Genomic DNA, 23,132 nt, shown 5'->3' on the forward strand with positions numbered 1-23,132 from the left:
ATAACAAAGCATGCTCACTGAGCCAATTTAGAGTAGTCAGCTACACATAACATACACATTTTTGGAATGTGAAACCAAAATCAGAATGCCCAGAAAAAAATCCATGCAGACAAGGGAAAAACATACAATCTCCACACAGACACAAGCTGAACTGGGACCTGAATCTACTCTCCAGGAACTTTGATAAAGTATCACTCATCTATACACCATGATATCATCTTTTCTAGATAGATTAGATTAGATCAACTTTATTAATCCCAAGGGGAAATTCTAATACATGTTATGAATTTGTTTTGATTATCTTATATATAAACATCTACGCGTGGAACTGTATGTGTCCAGATGACGTGTGACGAAAGACAAACTTTCTTAGCTGCTGATAGACAAGGGGAGCGAGCACATGCATAAAATGAAAGCACCAACTCAGCATTTCATTTTTTCTTTGACGATTTTAATAGATTCTAGGAGCCCAAGCTTTTAACAGCATGGGCTTACACAGCTAGTAGTATATAAGAATACAATGTACTCTTTGAAAACATATTCTAAATTAAGTTTTATTTATTAGAGAACTTAACAAAACAAATAATGATGGGCTACCAACCTGTCCTTGGTTGGTTCCTTCCTTGAGCACACTTCTGCTCTGATAGGGGTTAGGAAAATAAATAATTAAACAATCCAAAGATTTAACTACTAAGTGGATACTGAAGCAAGTATGAGTTTCATGTGTAACTTTTGCATAATGTTCAGAACCTTATGAAATGTTACCTTAGCTACTTTAGATGAAACCTTCAGTACTTTTCCTTGTTAGGTGTGTTCACTTAAAACTCAAAAGCACCTATTGTCATCATTTCAGGAATTGATTTTGTTACATTTTTCAGAATGTTTCAGAAAAATAAAAGTTTCACTAATTTACAGTAGAACCCCAATGATCTGCGGTAATGGGGACCACTTTGGATTAAAAATTACAGATATAAAAATTTTGCTAATTTATACGATACAGCATCACATTTAAGCCTCTTTTCATACCTTAGTGAATTTAATGTTATATAGAAACCAAAAAAAATACAGATTCACACAGATTTTAAAAGTATAGTATTTATGCACTCGATGCAGAATTTACGACAAAGCTTGTATGAATTATAAGAGAAGTAGTATACTATACTCACGGGTTTGTTTCAGATAATGTAGAACCACAGCATGGATCAGAGTTCAACTGTATTTTGATTAAAAAGTACTTAACAAATTTTTAAAATATCAAAAACTCCCATTTAAAAGGCATTGGTGAATTTTCAAATTCATTGTATTTCTGTTAATAAAACAAAAAATTATAAAATGTTGGGAACAGGGCAGATACCTAGTTTAATTATAGTAACAGGATAGTTTCTGAGGAAGTCGAAGCGGGACCCCCAGGGTTATACTGGAAGTGATGACACAGCCCATCCCGAGACTCATTCTGTGGTCTGCAGCAAAGAGAGAAGAAGTGTTTAGCTATCACTTTTGCCTTGCCATTGCCATCTAGACAGAGCCACCTAGACACTGTCCAGGCGCTCTCAGGTGACATCATTTGCTTTGACAGAGGTTATTTAAACCTTTATATTTCTCTCTTTCATACGTCTGACCCTTGCTCCTGGCAACAAAACAAATCCCCAATACAATCTTTTGAAATGCCAGCAGGAGGACTTCAATATAGATTTTCTCTCCATCAGATACTTTTTAAACAAATTTTATGTTTAAGAAATATGAACAATGATTCGATGTAAACCTACTCCACAGCCAACAACTACAGTAATAATTTATACATCACTTGAGTTTGAATGTGGTGTCTTTTTGACCAACGCAAGCCTACTTGGGCTTTGTTTTTAACTTCATGACTGTATCAAATGCTATTAAACATGTATTGCATGTACTGTACTAAAACATGTAATTACACTGTATTATCACTATCAATTTTGATTATAATTTACTGCTAAAAAAGTGTAATAAGCCAAAATAACATATTTCTGTCTTTGATGACTTAAATAAATAAAAACTAAAATTCTCCAGCTTCCAAACAGTTAATTAAACCCACACATGCACCTAAACCTGTTTTGTATTGGTTGTATTACTTTGCAACAACAACAACAACAACATTTATTTATATAGCACATTTTCATACAAAAAGTAGCTCAAAGTGCTTTACATAATGGAGAGAAGAAAAATAAAAGACAAAATAAGAAATTAAAATAAGACAACATTAATTAACATAGAAAGGAGTAAGGTCCGATGGCCAGGGTGGACAGAAAAAACAAAAAAAAACTCCAGAAGGCTGGAGAAAAAAATAAAATCTGTAGGGGTTCCAGGCCATGAGACCGCTCAGTCCCCTCTGGGCATTCTACCTAACATAAATGAAATAGTCCTCTTTGTAGTTCGGGTTTTTCACGGAGTCACTTGATGCTGATGGTCATACAGATTTCTGGCTTTTAATCCATCCATCATTGTTGGAACATCATGGTGCTTTGGGTAGATGGTGGTGGCGCACGCCACCACCAACAGGACACCGGAAAAGGAAACAGAAGAGAGAGTAGGGGTTAGTACAGATTTTGAATGAATAGTTATTATAATGAATTAGATACACAGAGTATCAGGATTAAATTACAGTGAAGTTATGAGAAGGCCATGTTAAAATAATGTGTTTTCAGTAGTTTTTTAAAGTGCTCCACTGTATTAGCCTGGCGAATTCCTACTGGCAGGCTATTCCAGATTTTAGGTGCATAACAGCAGAAGGCCGCCTCACCACTTCTTTTAAGTTTTGCTCTTGGAATTCTAAGGAGACACTCAGTTGAGGATCTGAGGTTACGATTTGGAATATAAGATGTCAGACATTCCGATATATAAGCCGGGGCGAGATTATTTAAAGCTTTATAAACCATAAGCAGAATTTTAAAGTCAATTCTGAATGACACAGGTAACCAGTGTAGTGACATCAAAACTGGAGAAATGTGTTCGGATTTTCTTTTCCTGGTAAGGATTCTAGCAGCTGCATTCTGCACTAGTTGCAAACGAGTGATGTCTTTTTTGGGTAGTCCTGAGAGGAGTGCGTTACAGTAATCTAGCCGACTGAAAACAAACGCATGAACTAATTTCTCTGCATCTTTCGATGATATAAGAGGTCTAACTTTTGCTATGTTTCTTAGGTGAAAAAATGCTGTCCTAGTGATCTGATTAATATGCGATTTAAAATTCAGATTACAATCAACGGTTACCCCTAAGCTTTTTACCTCCGATTTGACTTTTAATCCTAATGCATCCAGTTTATTTCTAATAGCCTCATTGTATCCATTATTGCCAATCACTAAGATTTTGGTTTTTTCTTTATTTAATTTGAGAAAGTTACTATTCATCCATTCTGAGATACAAGTTAGACATTGTGTTAGTGAATCAAGAGATTTGGGGTCATCAGGTGCTATTGATAAATACAGCTGTGTGTCATCAGCATAGCTGTGGTAGCTCACGTTGTGCCCTGAGATAATCTGACCTAATGGAAGCATGTAGATTGAGAAGAGCAGTGGACCCAGGATAGAGCCTTGTGGAACACCATATAGAATATCATGTGTCTTTGAGTTATAATTACCACAACTAACAAAGAATTTTCTCCCTGCCAGGTAGGATTCAAACCAATTTAAGACACTGCCAGAGAGGCCCACCCATTGACTAAGGCGATTCTTAAGAATATTATGATCAATGGTGTCAAATGCGGCACTCAGATCTAAGAGGATAACAGATAAATGGCCTCTGTCTGCATTTACCCGCAAGTCATTTACTACTTTAACGAGTGCAGTTTCTGTGCTGTGATTTGTTCTAAAACCTGACTGAAATTTATCAAGAATAGCATGTTTATTGAGGTGCTCATTTAACTGTATAATGACTGCCTTCTCTAGAATTTTACTTAAGAAAGGCAGGTTAGAGATGGGTCTATAATTTTCAAGAGCAGAGGGATCGAGATTATTTTTCTTAAGTAGGGGTTTAACTACCGCAGTCTTAAGACAGTCTGGGAAGACCCCCGTATCTAATGACGAGTTTACTATGTCAAGAACATTATCACTAAGCACGCCCGATACTTCTTTGAAAAAATTTGTTGGTATTGGGTCAAGGGCACAGGTGGAGGGTTTCATTTGAGAAATTATTTTATGTAAATCAGGTAAATCTATCCTAGTGAAAGACTTTAATTTGTTTATTATGGGGTACTGGGGTTTAGGAGGATCCTTAGTGTTGGGGAGATATACTATGTTATTTCTAATATCATTAATTTTTTGATTGAAAAATACAGCGATAGCCTCACAGGTTTTACTGGAAGTACTTAGGAGGCATTCCTTTGAGTTACCTGGGTTTAACAGATGATCAATTGTTGAGAATAAGACTCTGGGATTACTAGCATTGTTATTTATAATCTTAGAGAAATAGCAGCGCCTCTCAAGACGGACTGTGTTATTGTATTCTGTTATTTTAACTTTTAATATTTCATAGTCAATAGTTAGTTTAGTTTTCCTCCATTTACGCTCAGCTCTACGGCATGTTCTCTTTAAATCAGACACTCTTTGGGTCTTCCATGGTATAACAATGCTAGAAGATTTTTTAACTGTCTTTTCAAGTGCAACTAAGTCAACAGCAGCCCTCACTTTAGTATTAAATCTTTCCACCTTACTATTTACATTCTCCTCGCTATTATAGTTGGCACTATAAACGGACTGATTGGTTAGAATGTTTGAAAGTTTTAAAGCTGCTGATGAGTCAAAGAAGCGTTTTTTAACAATATGCTTCTCATGAGTGTTTTCTATCATTATTTCTATATTAAATAGTAGAAGAAAATGGTCTGATAGACCAATATCAATGACCTGCTTTATATCAACTTTTAGTCCTTTAGTAATCACTAAGTCTAACGTATGACCTGCTTTATGTGTAGGCTGATTAACGAGCTGTCTCAAATCAAAAGAGTCCAGGAGGTTCATAAATTCTTTTACTTTCTGGTCACATTGATTATCTATATGAAAATTAAAGTCGCCGACTATTAAGAGTGTGTCATAGTTCGTAATTAAGATTGACATCAAGTCAGAGAATTCCTCAAAGAAAGACGCGTTGAATTTTGGAGGTCTATACACGGATAATACTAGAACGTGAGAATCTCCCTGAATAATAATGGCGAGATACTCAAAAGACTTGAATTTACCAAAACTGATAATTTTACATTTTAACCTGCTTGAGTAAATGTTTGCTAGTCCTCCACCCCTCTTTCCTTGGCGATCAGCATGAGTAAAACTGTAATCCGGAGGCGCAGATTCGATTAAAACAGCTGCGCCATCTGAGCTAAGCCACGTTTCACTTAGTGCAGACCCTTACTGGAATGTAACAATATAACCATTCAGTTCTGGTCCACTGTCAATTTATATACGTTGATCATCAATTCAAGATATTCTTGGTAAACAAATTAAGTAAACAAGCTGTTAAATCATCATTTATTTTATTTTCAATATGTCATTTCAGCACCCAAATCACCTCCTGACATGGATCTTGAAGCTGACATGTGGGATAATAAGACAATCACCAGCGGCCTGAAAAACTACCTCAGGTATGTGTGTTGTGCCTACATAAGTTGTGTTCATTCTTGTCGGTAATGAACAATAATAATTTGGAAGCAGAAAAACAACATACATGTATACTATAAAGTGGATAATTAAAATAAGCGCACTCTTTTAGAAATTCTGTGCTGTTCTGTTATAATGGGAAGAAAAGTTTGATCATAACTTTATTAGGAAGGTAACCTAATGCAGGTACTCAAGGTTTTTACTTTACAATGCACTGCAATGTATGTTAAAGATATCTGTATTGTTTATTTAAGGCAAATGTATCAATGTAAAGTTGCATTTTGAATTCAAGTAAATGTGAGTAAATGATTAGACTTCTCACTCTTGACAGTATGTCACCTTTGAGCTGAAGATTGTATTGCGGGTAAAACGGGGCAATAAACAATCATTCAGTTATAGAGGAGGGCATTTGGCATGATATCTTATATTTAAGGGGTGGCATTTGAGATGGACAAGACAAACCAGTGCCATTTATATAAAATAAACAATCAAATGATGCCACTGTGATATAAATGATTGGCCAGCCCTACTACAATAAAGAAGCACCGTTTGTGATTGTCGGTAGCACTGCTATTCTTTTAAGTATGTCTTATTTACATAGTATGCAGACCTTTCTTTGTATAATGTGTATTTAAATTGCACACTTTATGAAGTTTAAATAAATGGAAAGTGAAATGTTGCTTGCATGTTGTTTATTTCTTTATTAGATGCCTCTCAGAGCCCCTGATGACTTACAAGCTTCACAAAGATTTCATACTTGCTGTCAGTGAGTAATAGCTTCTGCATAATAAATCCTATGAATTAAAATGTTTGAAGAAACCCATACGATTTATGACTGCTTTTCACCAGATGTCTTCAAGCCATTCTAAGTTATCAGTTTTTTTTTTTGCTTTGATTTTATTGTCATACACTTGTAGATATAAGGGTTATGCATTTGAGTAAGAATAGAGGAAATGAGGCTGAACTCATTAAAATACATAGGGTGTTTATGCAGCTTCGAATACAAAAGTTTATAAACACCTAATAGAGACACAGTATTTTCACTGTCAAGAAGTAGTTTAACATTTAATGCATTCTGGAAGATGTTTTCTTGGCATAAAAGTGACAAAAAGGGACTGAGCAACTGTCACTTCACCACTAGCGAAGTGGAGTTATTAGTTTTGTGTTCGTGTGAGGTATGACACAGGATCCAAAATAAATGTTGGAGCACCAGCCAGGTTGCTCCATTTAATTAACAAAATTGACTTTAACAAAAATAGCATGCAATGGCGCATATAAAGCAATATAAGGCATTGCCATCCCTTCTCGCGGTTCTCAGGTCTAGACCAGAGCTCTGTCTCTGTCAAGTGTTAGTCCACAATGAAACACCACTTTCCAGGAGCACCATGGATATATAGTCCTCTGACCAGAAAGGGTGGAGTCAGTTGCCCTCATTAGGCATTTTCCCTGTGCTACAGGAACAGAAAGAAACATTATCGTTAGTGACAACACCAGGGTGGTATTGTCAATCAACGATGAGCCAAGAGGATCATCCTCAGATGTGCATGTGTGATAGCTTATAAATTGGCAATGGAGGAGTGTTGTCATTGGCTGGTGGTACCATCGCCAATAAAATCTGTTTAACAGGAGTAAATCTCAGACAAGCTTGTTGACTTCTGTGTTTATGTTGTTTCAATGGTGGTATTTCTTTATATCTGGAAAGAATTTTTAAAAAGCCAGTGCACTAGCCAGACAATATGATTCCAATGAAAATGAAAGGACTGAACTAATTATACTAGGTGTTCATTTTTTAATAATTATTGTTCAAAAATTCCTGGAAACTAAAAAAATAAATTGTTCCCATTGCACCTACTTTAGTGGATCCAGTTCAGCTGATTATAGATGGTTATGCTCAATAAATAATAATAATTCTTCACATTTATATAGCGATTTTCTCATTACTCAAAGCTCTCTCCATGCAGGGAGGACCCAGGAAGTGAGCCCACAATGTACATACTGCAAAGCAGCAGCACTATCACTGTGCCACCCACCCCCAGAACACACTACTTGACCACTTTGTGTTATGATGTATCTTGGAGAGAGGATTTTTTGATTGCAGGTCACCCTGGTGTTTCAGAGCCAAGGATCTTTTTTCTGGGTGTTTTTAGATAGAGTACAATTAATTTTGATATTGTGAGCTGTATAAGACATATAAATATTTACGATATTTTTTCTACTATATTAATGAGACTGTATTATATTGTAACTTATTTTCACATTGTAAAAAGATATATCTCTATATATATGAAATCCAATATCTGTCTGTCTGTCCGCTTACCACGAGAGAACTACTTAACGGACTTAGATCGGGCCTTTTTCTATAATTTGCTTGAACATTCCGGTTGATTTTGCGATTTCAAGCTAAATATTATAGTTCGGTTGCAGCACTGATTTATTTGCGTGAATCCAAGAGACAGGCAGCAGACCGAGGGGAGGGAGAGGTGGGATCTCAGGAATAGGGAGCCAGACGGGGCCATCTTCACTCATGCGTCAGCCTCCATTCAAGGTGCTCTACCTCATCTACTCTACTACGTCACATGTCAGATTGTATCGTGCCTCCGCTTAGCTAGCGATACCTGTTGGTTCAGCAGGCATTATCATCTAGAGATTGTTAAAGAGTAACGTTTGACGTCTTTGTGAGAGAGATCACAGCTATGTGTGTTTTAGAGGGTACCTGCTCATTGACAAAGATATCTTGACCATGTGCTCTTCTCCCCACGTGGGGGGCGCTCTCCCATCAGAGCTGAACACAATCAGATATAGTGGCAACTTTTTGACGTCGGAGGGTACCTACCTTCCGCTTGGCCAGAGATACCTTGCCAAGTTTTAACATTTTTGGCAAAGAGATCACAGCTACATTCTCGCCCCTGATAGCAAAACCAAAAATATTGTATATCAAGTGGCCCTCTCATACAAAAGCTACCAAAATTAATTCTTCTCAATACAAATTATTACATTTTTTTAATTGATTTTTAAAGTTTGTCCTGTTTCACTTCTATGCGGGTGGAGTCGCGGGGGACAGCTAGTTAGGAATAAAAGTATATAAAGGGAATTTTATTAGGTCACCTTTAAGAGGAAGACTCCAGTTCCTAGCTTAGACACTGTCCGAGAGGAGTTTGCACGTACTGCACTTCTTGCATCCTTGTAATTTTTCTCTGACTACTTTAGTTTTCTTTTTACATTCCAAACACATAGGTTCATTGGCAACTCTAAATTGTGCCAGAGCAAGTGAATGAATGTGTGTGTTTTGATTTTTTTTAAATTGCTGTTATCACTGAGACCAGGAATCATAGTGCTTAGATAGATGTACAAATACAATAAAACAACATATTCCTACATTTACATACATAAACTTAATATAAGGTAAATGAAAAGTAACATAGAAGTCAGTATCCTTCTTTAAATTGTAAACTATGTCATGGTAACATTTTGGCTAACAAAGTATATATTTAATTGACAGCAAAGGAGAAGAAAATGAGAACTCTAGTTAACATTGACATTTTGCAGAAATGTCATGGTGTGCCATTGCTCGTTTTAATAGGCAGAGTCTTTGTTTTTTTTTGACTTTGATCAAATTATAACTCTTACTCTTCTGGCCATTTTGTAATTTCATCTTCCACGTGCTGCAGTTCACAAGCATAATAAAAATATGACAATCTGTTACAGTGAGGTTGTAAAGGAAAAGAGAAAGCATCACAATGCAGGAACATGTTTATTAGTAAACCATCAACATATATTCAGAATGGGAGGTTGTATTTTACTAATATGCTGAAATTCTGTGAGGAGGCAACAAAAGAACTTGATCAGAGAGGTGCATATTATTTATCTTGGTTTTCAGAAGATTTTTGATATGGTGCTACATAAAAGACTAGGCATCAAATTAATCGAAGTGGGAATTCAGTGTATAGTGTGAACAGAAGACAATTGCAAAACTGGCTCAAACACTAGCCGAAAAGAGTAATGTTGTAAGGAGCTAAATCAGTATTTAGGTTATGGTAGAAGTAGTGTAATACCACATTAGACCAGGGGACAGCAAGGTGCGCTGACTGTCTTTCTCAGTTCATTGCAGACCATTCCAAGGAAATCTCACCAGGTTCCGGCGCCTTGGATAATGTCACTTCCGTTTCCAGCGCCTTTGATGACGTCACTTCGGGGTGGCTGCCCCAAACCTTTATGATGTCTGGAGTGTATTTCTAATCACAGTGGCATAGTCTCTTCCATAGTCTCCCTTTGAGAAAATACTAGCCCGGTTTCGTATTTAGGAAGCGGAGCCTGCACCAAGTCACTCCTGAACCCCGGACAAACTCCCCACCCGGAAACTCGGCCCCAGTACTTTCCCACCTGGTTAATTCTTAGGTCCTGTCCCGGTTTCTTCTGGGAATCAAAATCCTGCCGACTACGCCACTGTGATAAGAAATGCACTCCAGACATCATAAAGGTTTGGGGCAGCCACCTGTATAATATATCCTGGTTGCAAAAAAGGTTAAATAATTGAACAGAGATTTTCACAAGACTGAGTCCAAAACAGAACTGTTTGACTGGAAGCAAGATTGGTGGCTTTAAAAGCTCGTAGAGGAAGTGACATTATTGGTGCTGGAACCAGAAGTGCCGTCATCGGGACCGGAAGTGTTGTCATGTAATGCCCACCCCCAACCCAATCCCACACCCCACCCCAAAACACAGACACACACACACACTCCACAAACCCCCCCCCCCCCCCACCACCACCAAAAAAAAAACGAACGAGATGTCACCAAAGGCACCAGAAGTGACATCATCCAAGGCGCCGGAACCTGGTGTCTTTTCCCGGTAATGGTCTGCAATGAACTCAGAAAGACAGTCAGCTCACCCTGCCGCCCCCTGGTCTGATGTGGTATTACAATTACTCAAGTCCTTTAACTGCCTCCTACTCGCACGTGTATGACAATGGATAAGAATATAAATAACAAGCTGATTAAGTCTGTAGATGATATCAAACTAGGTGGATTGGCAGATCGTGTAGAATCAGCCAAACCATTACAGAGGGACTTGGACGGAATACAGGCTTGAGCAGATTTGTGGCAAATGATATGCAATGTATGCAAATGTAAAGTATTACACGTAGGAAGTAAAAATGTTAGATATGAAAACACAAACTGAGGTCTAAAAATTGAAAGTTCACCTTATACGAAGGACCAGGTAGTTGTATTTGACTCATCACTGCCTACATCAAGACAGTGTACTGAAGCCATTAAGAATGCTAACAGGACGTTAGGTTACTGTATAGAGCAGGATGTGTGGAGTGCAAGTCAGAGGAAATTATCCATCCATCCATTTTCCAACCCGCTGAATCCGAACACAGGGTCACGGGGGTCTGCTGGAGCCAATCCCAGCCAACACAGGGCACAAGGCAGGGAACCAATCCTGGGCAGGGTGCCAAACCACCGCAGGACACACACAAACACACCCACACACCAAGCACACACTAGGTCCAATTTAGAGTCACCAGTCCACCTAACCTGCATGTCTTAGGAAGTTATGCTAAAGCTATATAACACTCTACTGAGGCTCCATTTGTTCTCCATGTTATAAAAAATTTACAACAGCGCTAGAGAAAGTCTGGAGAAGAGTGACTAGGCTGATTCTAGGGCTGAGAGGTATGAGCGATGAGGAAAGACTAAAAGGGTTGAAGCTTTTTAGCTTAGGTAAATTGACATTAATTACAAGCAATTAGTACAGTGGATCCCAAATGAGTTCTTCATCAAAAGCACAGAGATACAAATGGAAACTCATTACGTAAATGTACATTTTACCCAGTTTTTAGGAGGTTTTATCACACGTACAATAGATTGCCAAGTTGTGCGGTACAGAACAGAACAGAACATAAGGCACTTTGAGCTACATTATATGTATGAAAATGTGCTATATAAATAAATGCTGTTGTTGTTTAAAAAAAAAAAATCGACTTTAAGTTATTTTGGAGAAATTGGATAAATATGATTGGTACTTTGTTGGGCTGAATGCCTGTTATTGTCAAAATTGTTTTAATTATGTTAGAGTGGCCAAAAGCTACCTATTGCTAGTGAAGTCCTTACTTAAAATCGTTGTTTTTTTGTTTTGCAGAGTCAGATGACCAGAATTACAGAGTGCGGGCTGTACATGCACTTGTGTACAGACTGCCTGAGAAGAACCAAGAGATGCTGGACATTCTAATAAAACATTTAGCCATGTAAGGTTGCTTTAAATACATTGAATACCAAAATAAAAGCGGAGAACTGTTTTTGTACTGAATGTCTGATATATATTTTATAATTATTGAGATAAAACGCAGTCTACTTCTTTTTCATCCTCTGACAAATAATTCCAAGTTTTTAATCAGTGTTTGATTCTGGATGAGATGTTTTACAAATGTTCCTTTTGTATAAATTTTGTAAGCACTGATTAAAATCATATGGTACAGATATAGCTACACAGCTTATCTGAGAGTCATACAGTGCATACTATTATTTATCAGGTATGCCTCTTTTCAAAACCTAATTAAATGAATAGATTTAAAGTAAAAAAAAAATCTAGTCTATTTATGTAGTGACTGATGGTCTACAAAAAAACAGTTCATGTATTTGTATGTGTTCTGGTTATATTTATAAATAGCAATAAGATATCTTATCTGTCCACCATCTATGCCCTTGTCCTGGCATAATGTCTTCCAGCATCCACAATTGGGGGGGAAGGGTTGAAATTATTTAAGGGGCCAGCATAAAATAGTAAACTGTGTTGGGGACAACCATACATCTGGGTGTTATGTTGGATGAAGAAAAGCACCAAGAAGCACAAAGAAAGAAGGATGTAAGGTATGTCCATTGAACAGAGGTTTGTAAATGCACAATGCGACTGAAACAGATGGACATACCATTTTAACAATAATCCATTTTTAATAAACAGGTGTTTCACTATGCTCATACACTCAATAATCCCTTAGAAAGTAAAAAAAAAAGGTTTTCGGAAGGATTTGCAAAATTATTAAACATCAAATATTTCAATGTTTTGTTCATGTAAGTATGCAGACCCTTAATTCAGTACTTTGTAGAAACCCCTTTGGCAGCAATGACAACCTTGAGTCTTTGTGGGTATGTCTCTGCAAGCTTTGCACACCTGGATTTGAGCAGTTGATCCTACTCTTCCCAGCAGATCCTCTCAAACTCCATTAGATTGTATGGGATACATCTGTAAACTGCCATCTTCAGGTCTTTCCACAGATGTTCTAGGAGATTTAACTTTGGCTGGGCCAGTCAAGGACAGTCAGAGACTCGGCGGCCCCACTATTAGGGCTATTGGGGCTGGCTATGTGCTTTGGGTCATTGTCATACTGTCATCAAGGTGAACCATCGCCCCAGTCGTGTGTACTCTAGATCAGGCATTCTTCAAGGAATGGACCCTTATTTCTGACCAGTTTTCCTGTCCCTTCTACGGAGAAACACCTCCATAGCATGATGCTGCCAACAACATGCTTTACCGTAGGGATGGCATTAGCCAGGTGATGAGCAGTGTCTGGTCTTTTCCAGGGTTAGTGCTTGCAGTTCTGCCCAAAGAGTTAAATTTTGTCTCCCTCAGTCCAGAGAATCTTTTTGTTAATGTTCTCAGAGTCCTTTAAATTGCATTTTAGTCAAAAGTGGCTTCCATTTAGCCACTCTACCATAAATGCCTGATTAATGGAGTGCTGCTGAGATGGGTGTCCTTCCGATTGGTTCCGCTGTCTCAGCAGAGGACTTTTGAAACTCTTAGATTTTCCATTGTGTTCTTGGCTACCAACCTGACCAAGGTACTTGTTGCCCGGTTACTCAATCTGGCCAGTGACCAACTCCAGTAAGAGTTGGAAGAGTGGTTCCGAACTTCTTCAAATGCACAATTATTGAAGTCTTTGTGCCCCTGGAACACTCAAAACTTTCAAAGTGGTTTTGCCTTCATCTATGCCACACCACAACTTTATTGCAGAGGTTGAGAGAGAATTCTTTTGACTTCCTGGTTTGGTTTTTGTCCTGACATGCAGTGTGAGTTGTGTCACCTTATATATACAGGTGTGGGCCTTTCTAAACCATGCCCATTCAATTTAGTTTGCCACACATGGACTCCAACCAAGTTCTATAAAAATCTCAAGGATAATTGAAGTGAACAGGATGCACATGACTACAATTTGGAGTGCCACAGCAAAGAGTCTGAATGATAGATATCAATTTTGGATTTTTTATTAAATTTGCAAACCTCTCTGAAAACATGCTTTCTCTTTGTCATTATGGGGTTTTGAGGATAGACTGATGGCCAAAACTGGCAAATTTATCCTTGTAAAATGAAATCTACAAAATAATAAAGTGTGCAGAAAGCGAAGGGTATGAATACTTTGTACTTTGTAATGTCAAGTGCGATTTTCCGATTATATTTTCTGTTATAACACTGTATACACAACAAAATACCTTTCAATATTTTTCAGCAATCTCCACCTGAAGGGGGTAATACCCCAAAGTAAAGCCTTATTATTCAAACAATAAATCCAGGACAATCCATTTTTCACTAAAACCTGACAGATAACTTCTCAAATGTGATAGATTTTGTGATTGTGTCAAATTTAAACATTCATTTACTTAGAAACTACTGCTTAACTAGGAAAAAAACATGTGTTCACAGTAATATTTCCAAATTTTTATTTTCTGATACAGTATATCTCATGTATAAGCAATGCCAGGGCAGTTTTTTCACTTCAGATACATTCCCAGACATGTCAACTGTACCTGTCTAAAGTTTCATGGTGATAACACAAAGACAACAACAACATTTATTTATATAGCACATTTTCATACAAAAAGTAGTTCAAAGTGCTTTACATAATGAAGAAAAGAAAAATAAAAGACAACACAAGAAATTAAAATAAGACATTAGTTAACACAGAAAAGGAGTAAGGTCCGATGGCCAGGGTGGACAGAAAAAAACAAAAAAAACTCCAGAAAGCTGGAGAAAAAAATTAAATCTGCAGGGGTTCCAGGCCATGAGACCACCCAGTCCCCTTTGGGCATTCTACCTAACATAAATGAAATAGTCCTCTTTGTAGTTAGGGTTCTCACGGAAGGACTTGATGATGATGGTCATACAGACTTCTGGCTTTTAATCCATCACTGTTGGAACATCATGGTGCTTTGAGTAGATGGTGGTGGCGCGAGCCACCACCAAAAGGAAACCGGAAAAAGAAACAGAAGAGAGTAGGGGTTAGTACAGATTTTAGAGCCACCATGAATAGTTATTATAATGAATTGAATATACAGAGTATCAGGGTTTAAATTACAGTGAAGTTATGAGAAAGCCATGTTAAAATAATGTGTTTTCAGCAGTTTTTTAAAGTGCTCCACTGTATTAGCCTGGTGAATTCCTATTGGCAGGCTATTCCAGATTTTAGGTGCATAACAGCAGAAGGCCGCCTCACCACTTCTTTTAAGTTTTGCTCTTGGAATTCTAAGGAGACACTCAGTTGAGGATCTGAGGTTACGATTTGGAATATAAGGTGTCAGACATTCTGATATATAAGATGGGGCGAGATTATTTAAGGCTTTATAAACCATAAGCAGAATTTTAAAGTCAATCCTGAATGACACAGGTAACCAGTGTAGTGACATCAAAACTGGAGAAATGTGCTTGGATTTTCTTTTTCTGGTTAGGATTCTAGCAGCTGCATTCTGCACTAGTTGCAAATGATTTATGTCTTTTCTGGGTATTCCTGAGAGGAGTGCGTTACAGTAATCTAGCTGACTGAAAACAAAAGCGTGAACTAATTTCTCAGCATCTTTCAATGATATAAGAGGTCTAACTTTTGCTATGTTTCTTAAGTGAAAAAATGCTGTCCTAGTGATCTGATTAATATGCGATTTAAAATTTAGATTACAGTCAACAGTTACCCCTAAGCTTTTTACCTCCGTCTTGACTTTTAATCCTAATGTATCCAGTTTATTTCTAATAGCCTCATTGTATCCATTATTGCCAATCACTAAGAAAGACACAACATTTGGCACCATGGGCCCACCTCCCCTATCCAAAACCTCTCCAAACAGGGATCCAGGTTCAAAACAATTTTATTTCACTTAAAGCAGTGAATCATATAAAAACTCTGAACCCATTCCCCTAATACACTTTTAAACCCAAGTACTCCCCTACCCCACCTATACATTTACATGAAACTATTTACTTTGTTTGCTCCTCCTTCAAATTGTGTAGTTTTTCATTATGCATGCCATCAGCTATGATGCATTATGTCCATGTGGCGGATGTCCATATCGTTGGAGACGTCTCAGTCTCTGCCATCCAATGGTATAAAGTTTGCAAGTGTGTGACCTATTGAGTCAGAGCTAATGACCCATTAATATGAGGTTGTACTGGCCTAAGATTGCTTTGTGACTCTTCTTATATGAGGGATATCTCATGTTTGATGCATTGCACAATAATGTGCTTGGACTGTTTTGATCATGAGAATATACTGTAAGTACTAATGTGTCACTTGTAGATATTTGCTGTTGTTTTGTGAAGTAATATGAAAGAGTGGTGTAACACTGTTTACGGTTTTCAGCCTATAGCTTGCGTTTGCTCAGTCAGTGGATTTCAATCACACTGGTTGAAATTATTGATCTGGACTTTTTGATTGATGCATAACACTTAGGTATTCCTTATGCAAAATAATTACTACAGTTTGTTCAAATATTTTTTGGGACAATTTATGTAACATTATACATAAGATTTCATACCAAAATAAAAGTCAACTCTATTGTAACAATTTGATTACTAGGAGTGTGAAGTTGTTTGCAAATGAGGTATTTTTTCTGACAGTGTGTGGCATACTTCACATGTATAATATGGGGAAAGATTTTTAAACATTTGCTCAGTATGGTATGGGCCTGTCTATAATAGAGGAAAGTGGTACTTAATTAGCATTCTTGGTTAATAAAAACAATAAAAATAAGCTACATACAATATTTTTAAAGTGAAATTGCTAATAGGTTATTTGCTTTTAATTTATTTCTGTATTTTTCTTAAATGTAGGGTATCAACACACAGCCAGCAAAACCTGATGACTGTTTCCAACCTTGGAGTGATCTTTGGGCCAACTTTAATGCGATCCCAGGAAGAAACTGTGGCAGCTATGATGAACATTAAGTTTCAGAATATTGTTGTGGAAATACTAATTGAAAACTATGAAAAGGTGAAAGCAATACAAAAAAATATTGTATTAGTTAATCTTTCTACTCTGTCAGTTTATATAAATGACAGCCATATGAATTAAAATAGCATAGTGTCATATCCAATATTATCTTTATAGTTCATAGAGAATATTAAAATTATTTATGCAAATAATAGCATTGCTTATTAATGAATAATGTTTAACATAAAGTTCAAAGAATGAATATATCTGTGACAGATACTGTAGCAACAATTGCACTGTCGTAATTCTTTTTAGCCAGTAGAGGGAGGCAAATGCCAGCTGTTTTACAGATCAGTCAAACTTTTGTTTTGCCATTCTTCTCATTTATTTTAGCATGTAAAGAAGTAAAATTAAATGTGGTGTTTAATAATAATGAATGTAAAAACCCTGATATTTATAAATGTTCATTTGTTTAATTAGTGAAAATTGTTTTTTTAAATTTGGTTATTATTTAGATAATGTTGAAACAAATAAAAATTATCCATGTACATTTTGGTTTTAGATCTTCCATCAAGCACCAGACCCCAATGTACCACTTCCACAACCCCAGTCACGAACTAGCTCCAGAAAAAGTCGTGCAATTTGTCTTTCCACTGGCACCAGAAAGCCCAGAGGCCTTTATAAACCCACACTTTGTCTAGCCGATCCTGACAGTAAGTTTTCTCTCAAAATGCATTAACTTTTTAAAAATGAGTAAAATAAAAAGATTCACCAGAGCATTTCTTTATCTTTTCCTGATCGTTCTAATAAATGCTATCAATGATGCTGCACTGATTGGAATTATTAATATGGTTATGTAATCTGTTTCTTAATATTCTATCCATGCAAATGCTAGGGTAAAGTACTTGTTGCCTTATAGTGCTGTTAATTCCATCACTTCATAGCTCAAGTAATCAAGATTTGATTCTCACCAGTCACTGTCTGATTAGTTTGCATGTTATCCTCATGGCCAGAAATTGCTTTTTAGGCTAACAGGCAACTCTAAACAGCCAAGATGTTAGTAAGTGTAGGTGTTCCCTGCAATTGGTCAGTATCTCATCCCAGAATGGTCCTTGTCTGGCACTCCTGGGATAGCCACACATGACTCTGTATAGGAAAAACCAAAGTAAAACAATAAAAGAATAAACATAATGCCCTCTAAGGAGTGCTTGTTCAGTTATCTAAGAGAGTTATTTTTTTGCTTAATTATCGACATGTTTCTGAAAAGTACAGACTGAGAAGCATGAGAACATTCTAATTTCTATTCCTTCATCAACTAACATATTAATTGGGATTAATAAAGTATCTATCTATCTATCTATCTATCTATCTATCTATCTATCTATCTATCTATCTATCTATCTATCTATCTATCTATCTATCTATCTAATGTTTGATTACTAAGCTACTATTTAAGTTTTTTTTTACTTAGACAACAAACAATGAACCTTGTAATATCGTTAGTGACATACAAAAGTGTGACTTATTTCTCATGCTTCTCTTACTACAAGGCTTGCTTGAAGACCGGTGAGAAGAGCGACTCTCAAATCAGTGAAATGAACCCACGTTTGAAAAAGCCTCACCCGTAAGAGGCAAAGTTGGTTAAAATTTTGATAAAAGTAACAGTTTAAAATTGAGACCCAATATGAAGCAATTGAAATTAAATAATAAAATAATTAGAACTGTGAAAATAATGATATAGGAATTATTGATAACAATATAAAACATAACAAAAGAAAAAGAAGCAAAAATTTAAAAACATTCCAGTGATGAAGTTATTGATACTTGTAACACCATGTTAAGGTTAATAAATACATTCTGAGGTGGGAAGAGGGAGCTGATGGAAAGATGGCACAAACAATCTAAAAGAAAGGAAACTGTACAACAAAACTGCAATTTCTGTTGTAATGGAAAAGTCCCAGAATACCTTACTAATGAGAATTAAAGGTGTTCAAGCAGTGCCAAAGACATGGTAGCTAACTAGCCAAGAAAATGTCTGTGGCTGATTCTGGCAGACAAAAAAAATAAGCCAGCTATATAGCAGTGTTTTTAAAAGAATCGCAATGCAATGGAAAGAAAGTGTGGAAAAACAGGTCATGGGCCACACCAAACTCTGAGGCCATGCTTGAATATATAATATTGTTAGGTTGACCATCCTCGGGTTCTTCCTCCTCAAGTGGTGTGCTGCTGAGCTAAGTAATATTGTGTAGTACACAGACCGTAGTGACCATCGTCACAAGTTTTTAGTTAGAATACGGTAGGCTGACATCTGACTGGTTCAGTGCTATAAGTGATCTTCTAAACATATACACCTCTCAATGACTTATCTTGTGCATGTAGGTGTGATGCTGACAGCCATAGCTCTCTTCCAATAGTCATAACTGAGCCGGACTAAGGCGAATGAAAACACAAACAACAAGTATGGTGCAAAGTGCATACAGTAGTGCTTTTTACTAAAAACCAAACCAAACAGTCTCCAAAGTGTAGTGCAACAAATATACAATAAATGATCCATAAAATCAATAGTAAGGTGAGAAAGATATAACCAATAAATAAATCCAATAAACATGTTAAAACCTGGAATAAAACCAAAGTCAGGATGGATTTTAATCCAACACTCTTAAAAATAAAGGTGCAGAGTGCATCTTCAGAGCAATGCCTCATGGTTCCCAAAAGACCAATCCACATGAAGGTTCCAGATAGAACCATTTATTTAGATCCTTAACAGGCTCCATGCAGTAAATAACCCTGAATATATGGTAACAGACTTATGAAATACCAGTGGAACATGATTTTGAAAGGCCTCTGGATGCAAACAATAACACGGGCCATGTACGTTTTTTTTTTTTAATCTGGTAGTGTCCTGCTAGGTAGCCTACCATACATTAAAGATATCAGGAATTTTTTTCAAAGCATAAAGAACCAACTTCATATGCAAAGATCCCTTCCCAGAATAAAATAGTTCTTTGTGAAGCAATGCCTCTATGAGGAACCACACAATCCAGTAAAGAATCATATAGTCCCATTAAAGAAGCATTACTTTTAAGAGTGAACTTGTTTGCAGTTCTCCACTCACATGTCTCATTTAAAATATTCAGCGAAAAATGCTAAAATATATTAAAGTTGTACTTGAGCCTTGAGCAAATTCAAAACAAAAGAGCAGAAATGCACATTATATACATTGCATATGCAACATCATATGCAGGACCAATTTCATTTTTGCCTTCTATAGTGTCAGTGTGTGTGTGGTGCTGAGGTGTCACCTGTTGTAAGGCTGTACTTAGGTCCCAACATAGTTCTGCTTTACATTTAAATTTAAAAAATTAAACATTATACACATAAAATATCTACATCTTTTCTTTATATATCTCTGGTGTACAGTTAGCTTTTTATATTATCTGATGTGATTGAGAAGCGTCTGATTCAGGCTATAATCCGTTGCTGTTAAAATAAGCAACAGTCACCTCAGGACCCAGACTAGAATGCAGCTACTGTCTTAAAGGCATGCAGCATGTTCTACATCTTTGAGGATGATTCATTAGGTGTTGTGTTTTCAGGTGACACGTTCAGCAGCAGTCCAGGAAGTACTCCTATGGGAAGCATTGAGTCTCTATCCTCACATTCATCAGAGCAAAATAGCTCATCAAAAACTATCTCATCCCAGCCAAAGGAAAAGGTAGTAAGTGGCATACCGTGGATCACTTCGCAGATTTCTGCCAATGGACAAAAGAGCTCTGCATGTACCACAAGCCCAGATTCCAGCTCCAAGGAGGACACCGCTAAGACTGATGGAGATTCTGATACACAAAGCCTGTCATCAGTCACCACTGCTGGAAAAAGATCACCTAATTTGGAAATTCCCAAAAAGACTCCATACTCACTGAAACGATCTGGAGCACCTTCACTGAAATCTCTAAATTTGGCAGATGGTAGGTTTTTTTTTTTCTTAAAATATCAACTCAACTAAGTGCATCATTCTTGCAGACTGCTTCGAATCTCATGTTCTTCTGGCCTGGATTGTATTCTTTGTGAAATTTGCAGGCCATAATGTTTCTGTTGATTTTCCATTCAATTTCAGCCCTTAGTCTGAAAAACTTGATCACATTTCCATTATTGTTGTTAAATCTCCCTGATAAATTCTGCTGGTGGTGATTACTTATGTCATACCCATTGCATCCATAATAGACTACGGCTCTCCTGCCAGAACAAGCAGGCCTAATATTGTATCAGTGGGTAACTGCAGTTATAATTGTTCATAGTACAAATTTAATAGCAAAGGATTTACAAAACAAACATAGATTTAAAAGACATTTCATAGCTATCACATTTTCAAAGTATTACAGCCAAACAGTACAGTACATTAATTTAAATTCTTCAAACCAAGTAGGTTACCTGAGTTTCTATGGGTCACAAATGTAAATTCTTAGAAATGAACTTAATGTACAGTGTTAATGGTTTTCGCTCCAAGACCTTACTTACTAGAGCAGGGGTCTCCAACTTTTTTTCCCCCCGAGAACTACTTTTACAAAATGAAAATGTCCGAGAGCTACTCATGTTTTCTAACGTTTATTCTCATAGCTTATTTCAACCCAAATAAACTGAATAAGCTTGTTTTGCCTGAACATTTACAAAATGTTGGTGTCCACAACTCACATTTTGCATTAAAACATCACAAAAAATATTTAGTTCACCTGCAAGTGCATTTTGTATGTCTGTATGCATTTTCTAGTGTATCTCACACTATTGGATTAAAACATGAATGCTGTCAAAAGAAAACAATGCAATTCCAAATACACAGATATTCCTTATTCATTTGTCATTTTGTTCCATGTCACTGTTTCACTTCACAAGAGTATTCACATGTCCAGTTGCAAGTGTGATGTGTTTTTTAGTCAGTCAGATGACTGGCACTGCATGGAGTCAACAAGAGAGGTGTATGGTGGAGTGTAGCTACTTAGGTTTTTATGGGGCTGTAGCCCCTGATCTTTGAGAGCCCCTCCTACAACCTGTCCAATGAAGTTCAAGAGCTCAACCCTTCTTCTTACATGCATGGACAACTGTTGTTGAAGTACAGCCCCTAGTAAGTGCTGAAGCTATCAATGCCCCTGGTGAGCATACAACTGGATGCCTTTACGTGCAAATTATGTGACATGAGCAACATGAGATTTTTTAATAGTGATTTTACTGTGGTTCAATGTTGGTCACCATAGGCTGCCATTCTATTGGAAAGTTTGTTATCTCCATTCTCTATAAAAACATGAGGTTAAAAAGATTTCTTAGCCGTCACTACAAAGCACACAGGTCAAGTAACATATAAAAAATATATAATTTTTGAGTGGAGTATTCTTTTAACAGTATGAAAATATTAATGGGTTTAAACTTTAAAAGATACCTAAAAGCATATTTTGCATTATCAGCTTCAGTTCTATGCAATATGTCTTGACTTCATAGTAATCTAAACAAAAAATGTAGTAATAAATACTGCTATTTTATAATGTTGCCTTAAAGTTTTATTTTTGCTTTTGAAATGGTATTTGAACCATTTAGAGTAAACTTACCATTTAAATAAAAGAAAAATGATTTCCATTGTTGAAATATTGCAAGGTAATTCAGGTAATAATCAGTCAAGTCGGCCAAAACATTTGACAATGTATCATGTAATGTGATTATATAAGTATAACTGTGTTGGATGTATTTAATCTTAATACAATTAAAAATTGTAACATTTTGTATTTAATCAGGTATCTAGATCATCTAAAATTTTAGAATATTTACACTTCAATGCCAATATTTCATTTAAATAATTTACCTATGTATATCTGATTTGATTTCTGTTTGAATTATGAAGGTCTTTATGATAAACTTAGTACTTATTTTATTGAGTTACAAACTTTAGGTTAATTTGTTAGTTATCTGTAATTAGTTTTATTTATTTTTTTGTTATATACAATACTGTGCAACACAACCTTTTGGCTTGTCTGCAAAACTGTAACATAAAAGTAATTTTAAAGCACAAGACCTAAATGCTAGTGAAATTGTTCTATCTAGCAAATAGTCTTTTAAATAGTTAACAAAAATCAATATTGAATGGTGTACACAGAAAACAGAAGTTGCAGTGGATCTGTTCAGAGTCTTGCCTCTCTGGAACTGAAGGATACACCGAAGATGCCGCTGAATCCGGAGCTGCCACCTAAACTTGCCATAAGACGCAGGCTTGAAGCACCATCAAGTAACGGCTATCAGAGGCCAGGATCCGTGTAAGTCACACTCATTCTGTGCTTTAC

At 36.5% G+C, this 23,132-nt stretch overlaps 1 protein-coding gene across 1 annotated transcript in view; it reads left to right on the top strand.

Moving 5' to 3' along the window:
• The window catches only part of arhgap42a (Rho GTPase activating protein 42a), a 425,370-nt gene that overhangs the window by 377,850 nt on the left and 24,388 nt on the right, over positions 1-23,132 (top strand). The window contains exons 15-21 of the mRNA XM_028800283.2: positions 5,518-5,602; positions 6,326-6,384; positions 11,760-11,865; positions 16,710-16,869; positions 17,372-17,522; positions 20,406-20,777; positions 22,949-23,105. Coding sequence (XP_028656116.1) covers positions 5,518-5,602; positions 6,326-6,384; positions 11,760-11,865; positions 16,710-16,869; positions 17,372-17,522; positions 20,406-20,777; positions 22,949-23,105 — 1,090 coding nt within the window. The remainder of the gene's footprint in view (positions 1-5,517; positions 5,603-6,325; positions 6,385-11,759; positions 11,866-16,709; positions 16,870-17,371; positions 17,523-20,405; positions 20,778-22,948; positions 23,106-23,132) is intronic.

Source organism: Erpetoichthys calabaricus, chromosome 4 (genome assembly GCF_900747795.2).
Source record: "Erpetoichthys calabaricus chromosome 4, fErpCal1.3, whole genome shotgun sequence".
Classification (NCBI taxonomy): domain Eukaryota; kingdom Metazoa; phylum Chordata; class Cladistia; order Polypteriformes; family Polypteridae; genus Erpetoichthys; species Erpetoichthys calabaricus.